At 42.3% G+C, this 11,513-nt stretch overlaps 1 protein-coding gene across 1 annotated transcript; it reads right to left on the reverse strand.

Moving 5' to 3' along the window:
• Positions 1 to 833: 833 nt before the first annotated feature.
• On the reverse strand, positions 834 to 9,602 carry vwa7 (von Willebrand factor A domain containing 7). Its single transcript, XM_070906501.1, has 16 exons — positions 9,354 to 9,602; positions 8,887 to 9,120; positions 8,402 to 8,498; positions 7,296 to 7,430; positions 6,948 to 7,143; positions 6,679 to 6,848; positions 5,815 to 5,927; positions 5,563 to 5,679; positions 4,880 to 5,101; positions 3,895 to 4,027; positions 3,468 to 3,620; positions 3,248 to 3,340; positions 2,848 to 3,128; positions 1,897 to 2,033; positions 1,514 to 1,673; positions 834 to 1,364 (listed from the first exon to the last, which is right to left on the reverse strand). Exons 1-16 carry the CDS (start codon positions 9,600 to 9,602, stop codon positions 834 to 836), a joined length of 3,021 nt encoding a protein of 1,006 aa, XP_070762602.1.
• Positions 9,603 to 11,513: the final 1,911 nt, after the last annotated feature.

Genomic DNA, 11,513 nt, shown 5'->3' on the forward strand with positions numbered 1-11,513 from the left:
CAATTAATACATTTCTTGTCACAACATGCCTAAAATAATATTAACCAAACTATGTCTCTCAGTGTTTATCTCCACAGCCGAGGTGTGAAAGATGTCATATGGGTTCATGACAAGACAGTTAAGAAACTGCAAGTGAAGTGGAGAGCAGCAGGTTGGTTTCTCAGAGCTGGGAACAACTCTTACATACCATGCTTAACTCCTCCTGTGTGTCATCAGGATTGTACATTAGGTTTGTGTACACATTCACACACATCCTTTGCTACAAACAGCTTATATTCGACATTCAAACACCTTGGTTAAACTGCTATAAATGTCACTTCAAAGTCACTGTGACGGCAGAAATGGCAGAAAAGACTAGGGGTGACTCATGAAGTCATGTTAGCAGACACATCTGATCTGGCCTCAAATATGACACAAAGGTGTTGTGATGTCCTGCCCTGCTCCCGAGGTTATCTTTTTCTTTGTTTCATTCATTCATTGATCACAGTCACACTGTGCATGAAAGCATGGTTCTTAATCTCTATTTACATTTTTCATTTCATCATTCATTTCAGTTTTTCATTTTAGTTCCAATAGTATAATTTTGTAATTCAAATAACTTATTGACAGTCACAATAAAATTATTCATTCTTTATTCAGTGCACCGTCTTACAGTAGCAAACACATAATCAGCAGTTCAGAAAGACACATTTCTTTGCATTAAATGCACATATTTCAAACTACATTTGTTTTTTAAGTTGTATCTGTCTCTGTCTTTCTGTGCAGCTCTGTGTGTGGGCTGCTGGAATCCAGTGATCCAGTTTGACCTGCAAAACATTTGTAATCACTTCGACCTACAGCAGAGACGACCACAGCAGACCTAACGACAAGAAAAAGACGCCTGTGAGTGTATCGATACTCCTGTCTCTTGGCTGCCTCTGCTGGCCAGATGTTAGATGGCAGCGCTTCATGTTTCCTGCTGTGTCCCACACCAGCAACTCTGCCTGACCAGAGCAGCAGCTGGACGTGTACCTCACCCACAGTGGCTGAGATGAGCCAAGTGCCCATTCAGAGATGTTCAAAGGGGGGTCTCCTTTCTCTAATCTGGCCTTGTGGTGGTGGTGGCTACCACCGGTTGTCTTGTCCCTGTGTGCCTGTTGCTGGTCCAGGCCAAGCTGGGCCTCTCCCAGGCTGTCCTCTGTGGGTGGGGAGCTGTGGAATAAATTCAGAGTGCCTTCACCCTTCTGTAGCTGGAGGGCAGCGAGGCCAGAGCGCCCCCTGTCTGACACGACCAGAGATACACTCCAGTGAGACTCATTGCAAATGGAAGGACAGGTGGACTGTACTCGTGCAGTGGAGCAGGATGGTGGGGACGTGTCAGGATCCTACAAAAGAAAGAAGAAGTGAAGATTCAATGACCTGTTTTAGAAGAATTAATAATCTGTATGTACAAAAACCACATGAGGCTTCTGTATAAAACAATAAAAGTAGACTCCAAATGAAGAATATCTTATTAGTTTCCGTTAATGCTCACCGGGGGGACCACAGTCAAGTAGACCACTGCGTAATTTGAGTCTGGAGAGTCAAGAGAACGCACAGTGAGTGTCAGGGTGAGAGTCGCTCCTGCCTGAGCTGTGGCAGGAGTGTGGAGGTCCACCTGACCACGGAAAGACCCTTGTTCTGGAACATGGAACCTGAGGGACAAAAACTCAAACTTAAAGAATGAAAATGTGCCCATAGTTCAAATTATATACTTCACTACTACTTTAGAGACAACAGTCCTCAAAAGGTATGAAATGTTCTTTTCTTTTACATTGATATGACATGATTGCAAAATGAGGACATTCAATTTAATGGTAAGATATTGCTGTTCACTCAGTGGCCGATCAAGATCTTTTATTCATCTTTTTGCTCTACCTGTGAGGTCCTCTCTTATGAAGATATCCACAGTCATCATCAGCAGTCAGACTGAAGAGTCGGGCCGGGCCATGGTTCAGGATGTCAAATTCCACCATTGTGCTGTGACCAGGTACCAGGCGGGGGACAGACAACACCTGAAGAGATAGAGACACACAAGCTATGAAAGATTGTCACCGCAAAGCTCAGTGGATATGAGGAAAATGCACCAACACAGAGGTTTGTATGGAAAGTTGGTGAAGGAAAAGTCATAATGACAGTTTGAAATGTGATATATTTTAAATGGAGCATAACCAGCAGATTAGCTGTTTTAGTACTACATTGTTTTCTGTTGCTGCTGATGAGGTGGCAGCAATAATTGATTTGTCCACTTGTGTCTGCAAACGCTGACATGTAGAATTATGTTAGCATACATTTGTCTATTTACACATGCAGCAGATATGCAGCAACAGTCGCCTTCATTTGGAGTCGTGTCTCTGGCTTCTCCTTTCAGCTCTGTTTTAGTCTCCAATGCCTCCTGAGGGACATGTCAGGATCTTTAGCTGCTAAGCGTTCCACGATGTTCTCCAACTAGCCGCTATCTTTTCTGTCTGCTGTGCGGTGCTGAGCAGGTAGTGTACCGTGGGTTTATCAGAGCTTTTTTGCTGAGAACAGTTGCCTGCTGTGTGGAAATGTCTGAGGCAAAACAGTAAAATCAAAACAATGAGCTAAAAGATGCTAAAACACTTTGATTCTGCAGAATCAGGTGATAATTCTGCATGTAAAACCTTTCACATTACATGTAGTCACTTTTTCTATTGTATATATAAAAATATTGATTAGTGCAGCTTTAAATCTGTGCTACATCACTTAAGAAGACTGACTTTGTTTGACAGAGCAGGTATTATGTCTGAGGAATAAACATCCATAAAGCATATAACAACTGAGTAACAGAATTGAACTATTAATTACCTGTATCTGAACGTGAGTGGGCTGAACCATCTCTGTGGAAACCCTCTCCAGCCTGTTTCCTCTGCTGTCTTGGCCTGTTAGTCGAACACAGAAGGAAGCTCTGGGAACAGAATCCACCCGTCCCACCAGCTCCTCCGCAGAGTAGGACGATGAAGAGGAGGAGTTCAGCTTCACCTGCTGGAGGCTCTCCCCGTCGGCCCCCAGCAGCGACACGTGACTGAAAGATGCCTCCTCATCGGGAGCCAGGCCTGTCACAGTCAGCACCAGGAAGGCAGGGACGCCTATGAAATTATATCAGTAACAAGGCAGTTTTGATAAAGGCACATTCCTGTGTGAGTCTTACTGCACACTGCCACTGATACATCCCTTATTATACTAGAAAAAAATCACAATCCCTTACCTGCTACTGGACTACCCTCCACTCTGGCCAGACCTGGGTGTGTCTCATTGGTCACAGTGGCAAAGTAATACAGGAAATCTACACTGCTGTCACCTGGGGGTGCAGATCCAAAGACACGTCTCAGTACAAGCACAGTTAGATAATAACATATGTACTGGGGATTATCTGTTCATAGATTTCCTCAAAGTCTTATAAAATAAAATAGTTTTTTATGTTTTACCTATTACGTTGAATGTGAGGTGTCCGTCACTCTTGGCTTGGAGTTTCCACTGGCCTGGCTGTATAGGAGAGAGCAGGCTGATGCGGTACAGACCCTCAAAGCGCTCCAACTCTGCCAGAGGGCCTTGCTCACTCAACAGAGCCTGGCTTTGGTCTAACAAGGAGAGAGAAATACAACAACTGGGCTTATTTTATTATCAAACGCACAGAAGAGTAGCAGTAATGGAAGACTGTATGAGCAGGTACAAAGTAGAGTTCACAGACAGTAGTTCCCAGAATAAAATAATAATAATAATGCTGCCTGGATATAATGATTAAAATAATGATAACTTTATTTATATAGCACGTTTCAAAACTAATTGCAACAAAAACTATTGTTATGGCTACCATCAACAGCTTATACGTGTATAACTTTGCCTTACAGTTACCTGATGGACTGATAAGGATGCACTCTATCAGGATGCCAGTGACGTGTAGTGTGATTTTTGTTACTGAGCCGTCAACTCTGAAGGAATGGGAGGACATCAGCTCTTGGTCACTTTCCACGTGGAGGAGGGTCACCTGGGGAGGAAGGGAAAGAAATGTGCTTGACATATCTGAACAATAAATGGGCATGTTTCCACTTCAAATAGATATAAACTTTATATATATTCGATAATAAAAATCCAACCCGGTATCATGCCAAAGCGTGACCCACCCATCTACCTCCCTACGCGGGGGCAAATCGTGACTCTGACATGCTATCCTCTAGTGAATTGGCAGGTCTATGACACGCTTGACACATGACACATGACACCTTGTATGTAAAAGGGGTCTTTGGTAGTGACAAACACATATAATCATTGCCAAACCCTGCAGCATCCCGCAGCTCAATGGAGCATTTTAGTGCTTTTCAGCTCATAGTTTTGGTTTCACAGCTTTACTGTTCTGGTTCTCTTTCTCGCTCTCAACAACCTAATTTGCAACAGGAAGCGGTTTTCAGCACAGTGTTAATTGTGGTATGAAACAGGCACGCATTAGCAATGATGTAGCTCAGCTGCTGTGACCCCCAAAATAGGTTGATAAGATAAATCTGAAGGTGTTCCAGATAATTAACAAGGTAGAGATTTGTTTTTGCTACACAGTGTTTTTCAGACTTTCCTCTAATCTTTAATTTTGTTGTGTTTTACTGAATAATTGTGCCTCTACAGGCCTCTGGAATTATTCAAATAAAACCAGGAAAAAATGTCCCTGATCACAATCAGTAGATGTACCTAAGAGACGTGATGAGGAGTTGCAAGCAATGTCCACTTGCAAATGATTACAAGCCAAAAGCGTTGGGATCCGATGATGTAGCGCCTTTAGAACTTGTTTTATTTGGTTCAACTAAGTGTGTAAAATGTTGATCAGCCTCAAAGGATCTTGCTGCCGTACCTTGTCAGCTGCTGTGTTATCCTCCACTATGGCAGAGACCTTGTGGATGTCTGTGTTGGTGGTGAATATTGTCAGTCCTCCTGACAGGGAGGACAGTGAAGAGTAGAGAGAGAAACGATCAGGGGACAAAGGTTCCCTACTCCTCCTCCTACTCCTCCTCCTCCTCCTCCTCCCTCTGCTCTCTGTTGTGTAGCTGGGGTCTTCAGTTAGGAGAAACGTCACCTGTGGGAAAATCAGCCAATAACATGACCAATGGTTGAGCTGAAAGAAACGTGCCAAAGTACAATTTATGTGATTGCAGTTACTGTCCACAGTAAGTCCCCAGTGTGTAAGATAAAACACTCAATTCATGTAATGCTATTCCACTTCTTTGAAGTAATATAATCAGTATCTGCAAAGGTAGATAACTTCTTCCTAATTTGTATATCAATTGTCATGAATTGTTAATGTCAACAGGCAAAACCTGTTTTTGGTCTGAGATATTAAAGTCGAATGGGTTTTATTCAAATGTAGGCTTTACAGCTGAGAATCAAAAAATGTCTACATATGACAGTATAGTATAATCATGACTCAGTGTCTTCAGAGCAGCTCCAAATGTGTCTCTAGATAACATCATTACCACAGACTTTCTGTCTGAAGATAATGTAGCTTACATTACAGACGAATTTAAATTGAAAACTTACCTTGCTCTGTTTCTCAAGAGTGAGGGCCTTCACCGCATCAAACAAGTGGGCGTCTTTAGGGGAAGCATCAGTGAAAACAAAGATCTCTGACAGAGGTGGACTGTGAGTGAGCGCCAGCTGAAAACACACAGGCAAAATGGGAAAGCTACTACGTGTGCTTGTAATTCTCATATTGTACATGTTGCAGACACTCAGACACACACCTGATCACTTAGCCTAGAGTGTTACAAAAGAAGCAGCGTCTAAATTTACCTGAACAGCAGAGAGGCACATCTCTGGTTCATCTCCTCCTCCCAGCGCCATCAGGTTCTCCATGTGCTCCATGAACTGGGTCGGGTCATCTGTCTCATAAACTGGTCCTACCTCTGAAGGGTACAGTGGATAGAAATGTCAGATGGTAAACAATGGCTGATGGCTTTTTGAGCTAAAATAAAAGCAGATCTGTCAGTTAACCATCACGTTGAACTTTGAAAGCGTTTAATTTAAGGGCTAAAATGAATTGCTTAAAGGAATTCTTTACAATTTTGATAAATAATCGTTAATGCAGAGAGTTAGATGTGAAGATTGACACCACTGTCATGTCTTTATGGTAAATATCTAGCTACAGCCAGGAGCTTGTTAGCTTAGCTTAGCACAAAGACTGAAAGCAGGGGGAAATGGCTAGCCTGTTTCAGTGCAATGGTAACAAAATCCGCCTACCTAAAGCTCACTAGCTAACGCACTGTTCGTTTATTCTGTACAAAAACCGAAGAGTAAAAATGACAAATTGTGTTTTTTCTGGTTATGTACTAGACTATTTCTTGGCCGGTTCTCGACTGCTGACTTGAGGGAGATCTTTTGTCACCTGTGCAGTAGTACTACTACTACTACCATGCAATCATAATCATTATTGTTAATCAACATTAAAGTAAAAACAAAGCAATAACTATTAAAGTGAAACATAAACAGAGAATAGATAAGTGGTAAAAGATCATTACATGATAAGTCAAAAAAAGGGAGTTTTACGAAAGTGATTTAAAGACGACGTAGGTTTAGCACAGCTCTTAGAGCAGATCTTTCCAGCTGTATGCAGGACTGATTTTCAATCCAGACCATGTCCAAAATCCGTTCCCTCACCTGGGTCATGGAAGGGCACAAGTAGAAAGGTGCCAGGCTGCCCGGGGCCGCTGGCTCGACTCTGGATAATGGAGTGGGCCCGGAGGCGAGCAGCAGTGATCTCCTCAAACATGCTGCCTGTGGTGTCTATGACAAACACCAACGCTGGGACCTGCTTCACACTGAGGAGCCTGTGCAAGGAAATGAATACATACTCACTCAACATCTGAAAATAAGAAAAACCTATTAGCCAATGAATGTGGGCCTGTAAGACAGCAGTCAAAACCTACCTGAGGAAGGTTTTGTTGCCCACAGTGTCTCTGAGGTCTCTCAGTACACTCAGGGTGGCCTCAGTAGCCAGTGTGGCAGCTTTCACATGGAGGTAATGGTGAGGGGAGAAGAGAGGTGAGGTGCTGTCCTTGTTGATGCCCCCTTTGGCCCCCATGTAGCGGCTACTGTCCAGAATACCTCCATGACTACATTTGCCTGAAAAAGAAATAGTCAGCATTTTTAAAGCTTATAGGGTGAGTTTGAAAAGTAAAAAGCCATTAAAACATGGTATATGGAAAACGCTCTGTAATTTGGGTGTAGTTCTTCTGTTGCTGCAGCTGCTGGTGGCTGAGGTTTCACAGACATACCCTGAGGTTTAGGAGGGGAAGTGCTGAAGTAGCCAGTGGTTAGTAGCTGGGAGTCTTGCTGTGTGTTTGTCAGTCTTGGCAGGAGGTTGTCTCGACAGGTGACACTGAAGCACTCCATACAGGTAGGTGTGTCTTCTGTGGACAGAAAGGAAGAGGGGTTAGTCTGTTGTTGTTGACGAGGCCCACTGAATCTGTAGAAATAAAGATATCAATAGTGGCATAGTACCTAAATAACACCATGACATTAATGGTATGTTAGATGTACATTCAACTATGTTCAAAAAGTGGCATTGACAATTTCTCTGTCTTTAAGTAGCTCAAGACATTCAATTTACTGTCAAATATGACAAAGACATCACATTTGAGAAGCTGGAACCAGAGCATGTTTGGCATTTTTTGCTTGAAAAATGTTTGAAACAGTTAACCGATTATCTAAATAGTTGCCACAGCTCCACAGGTCATTAATATCCACAGTGTGTATGAAGTCAGAGTATGTGTTGCTAGGTGTGGTTGTAGAACCAGCCAGACTGTTACGTGTGTTTTGACCTTTGTTGACGTGTTCTAACTGAGGAACCATTGACCTGTCATCTAGTTAGCTTAGCTTTAAGTCAACCTGCCTTGCATGTCTGTCTGCATTTGGGTCCACATTACCACTGCCAGAAAATGAATAATGACAAATGCATTACTGTAACAAGCATCCAGAAGAAAAATAAAACATTACAGCTGTCAGGGCCATCATGATGTACTGCAATAGATACAAATGCCTGGATTACACAACAGTAAAAAGTACCTGTCAAGAAGCAGAGAATCTACAAACTGTAAACTAAAATGTAGTATTAACAGCAATACTATTAGGCACATCATAAATGTATGTACAACAACAGTACAATCAAATAAAACATCAAATAATCAAGCTAATGTTCAAGGCAGCGAACGATACAACATGAAAACTCTTCATTGATGTCAAAGTGAAACCTTAGTAATTCATTTTGATAAGAGATCCTATATAAGATCATACGATAATGTTCTGTTGAAAGTTAATGACCATCCCCCAGTCCTGGGATCAGTTTTTGATGTGTTAGTGGATGGAGAAGATTGTGAATGACCTTTAGCCACAGGGATGGCAGGCTCGTCTGGCTGCAGCAGGTGGAGGTAAATGAAGCGCTGGCCCATCTCAACCCAGTTACTGTGGCTGTAGAAGTCCTGGAATAAGAGAAGTTTGAAAGGCAAAGCATTACTTATTTTTGTTGCCAGCACGTATTGATTTGATTGTCATGTCAACATTTCAGCCACATCAACATACAGATTAAAATCCAGAAAAGAAAAACTACACTGAACATGTGGGATGATGTCTTAAAAGAAGTTGAGTGTTGGAGTTTACTTTGCCAAATTGAGCTCATCCAGGACAACCTTAGCTTTTACCCTGATCATATCACTGATAATGATACTCTCAAAAGATAACAAGATAACTAACATCACGACTGCATCACCATCATTGGGAACTACACTGAAGAGAATCTCTAAAGCACAATCCTCTCTAGTGCTCTTGATCCTGCCCCATCTTTCTTTTGTTTTGTTGTCTGCTGTGTACCTGCAGGGAGTGAAATAGCTGGCCCAAGCTGTGACGAGCACTTTGGTACTCTTTGGCCCGTACTGAGAGCAGAGTCTGAGCCCAGAACTGCCGTAACATCTCCTTTGCGCTGTCCACGCGCTCCGAATCAAAGTGGTACACTGGGTCGGACCTGGTGGAGCTCAGGAAGTCCATGGCCGCATTGGACTTCACCACCTCTCCCACAGCTCTCCAGAAGCCACGGCCCAGTCTGGTCTGAGAGGGATAAAGGCTGATTTTTTTTTATTTTCTACCATCTGTGCTCAAATATCACAATGAACACAGAAGAAGAGCAATTCCTTCAGTGTGCATTCATTGAAACTATATAACCATTTTTAATACAATAAAGCTCTCATTAACCGCTTTGTGTAATAGTAGAAAGTAGGTCTTTTATACTATTTTTCATACTGAACTTACAGTAAATATCTTGACTGTAGACATCAGCTCACCTGTTCCTCTGCATGGTCCCCCTGGTGTTTTCTGGTGCCCCTCAGGGTCTCCAGGGTAACGTTGAGAATGGCCTGCTCCGTGATGTACTGGTGTGTGTGCGAGTCCCAGGACAGCGTTAACACTCGAGACCAAAAGTTGGGGAGGAAGCAGGTGCATGGTAGAGCCAGGAGGAGAAAGTAAGCGAGAATAAACCAGTGCATCTGCCTCCCAATCCCCTCCCAAATTCTTCCCCTGCCCTGTGACATCATGTCCTGGAGACGGGGTGAGTATGTCACATCCTACCTGCATAGAATAAAAGAAATTGTCAGTTGCAATACAAAATACATTCAATTTGATGGCGTTTAACAGCCATGGCAGATGACATAAGCCAACTTTTAAATTTGAATGTAATAGCTTAGCCATTCATTTACATAACAAATATTTTAAATCATGACAAAATAAAGTCTCAGTTTCCAAATTGTCATTGGAGAGTTACCTGAAATATAAGTTTGTACCTTACTAATTTACTACAATCTTGACATAGTATCACTTTGTAAAGTTGATGTGGTGACAAACAACTGACACCTGACAGATCTAAGTCCAACATTAACTCTCCTTTTAGCTCTATTTTAGTCTCTCTGGCCCCTTAGCTTCTAAATGCTGCTACATGTTCAACAGCTAGTTGCTAACTTTGTCCGTCAACCGTTTCCACCAGCGCTGGGCACGTAGCGTACAGTCAGTTTATAACAGAAACAGTGAGCTAAAAGATACTGCGATGCTCTTTAGAGCTGAGGGGAAACTGTCACATTACCAATAATATTGATTAGGGCAGCTTTAATAAATCTAATTTCATTTCATTTTTAAGTTTTTTTTGTGAATACTTTGTTTTTTATTTTTGAAGCTAGAATTGTTGCCTGTTAGAGAGGCATGTTGAAAATATTGTTAGTTCAAATGTTAAAAGACATTCAGCTTAACTGAATAATCCTCAAATGAGTAATGTACTTTCCTGTCATTGCCCACCCCTTAACACACACACACCCCTCCTCTCACATTTTCTCAGCCTTGTCTGTAAAGAAGCTCCTATTGTTCTCTGTCATCTTTATTCAGATACAATACTTTGGTTTTGTTCTCACAGTCTGTGCTTTCACAAGGGGGAGACTGAAACAAAGCATGAGGCCTATAAACAACTGCTCCCGCTGCTCTGCCAGCCTCCATTCAACAAATCACTTTTAATTGATTGCTGTGGTCTCTTAAATTGAAAGCACAAAGACTCCTCCTTTCACTCATTCTGCAGGAGTGATGCAATATCTTAATATAACTTGTGTACTGTGGCTCACTTCTCATGTTTTGCTTAGTTTGCTATGAACAAACTAAGGCGTGTAAGTATAAGTATATAACAAGAACTTAGCTTCACACCAAACTAACTCCATCACTGTGCAATAATGTCAACTACTTTTTATCACTAAGAGCTTGTGCATGCTGTATTTTTTATTTCTTTTAATTAGGATTTGTATATTACCATGGAACCACACGCCTTTCCTAAAAGCAGTACTTGTAATTGAATAATTTCTACACAAAATAAAAATGTTCTCACCTCAGTTCATGCCGGTTAGACTTTTTCTCTGTAGATTTTGTTCTGACACCACAGCATTTAGCAGAGACGTCACGGTCCTGTAAGCGCAGAGGAAGACCACACATGTACATTCATATGACAACGTAGACTTTCACCGCAACCTGTCAGCAAAGGAAACCTGTGACCATGTATCACAGCATTCCTGTCTGTTTAACAAAATTATTGAGTCTTCACATTTGTCTGTCCTTGGGCTCTTTGTCTCTGGCCGGCTCCTCAGTCACAAAAATAACAGCCAAGATATGAGTGGAATGAGCACTTTGTTTAACTCAGATGAGAGTCTGGTTGACACTGCGTGGTCTTAAGTGTGTTTCTTAGCGAGGGGGGCACACCATGAGGCAGAAGACATCTCGTCATTGCTCCCCTACAGCCTTGTGCCCCCTCCTTACCCCCCATTATTGCACGGTGCATTGATTGACCACAATAGGGCCGCATATATTACCAGCCGCGCTGTTCAGCTTAGGCCTTCCCCAACCCCCCTGTCCTCCATCCATCACTCTCTCTTTTCCTCACAAAACCAAAAAGCACATCTTTTCACAACCGCAAACTA

Source organism: Enoplosus armatus, chromosome 5 (assembly GCF_043641665.1).
Source record: "Enoplosus armatus isolate fEnoArm2 chromosome 5, fEnoArm2.hap1, whole genome shotgun sequence".
NCBI lineage: Eukaryota > Metazoa > Chordata > Actinopteri > Centrarchiformes > Enoplosidae > Enoplosus > Enoplosus armatus.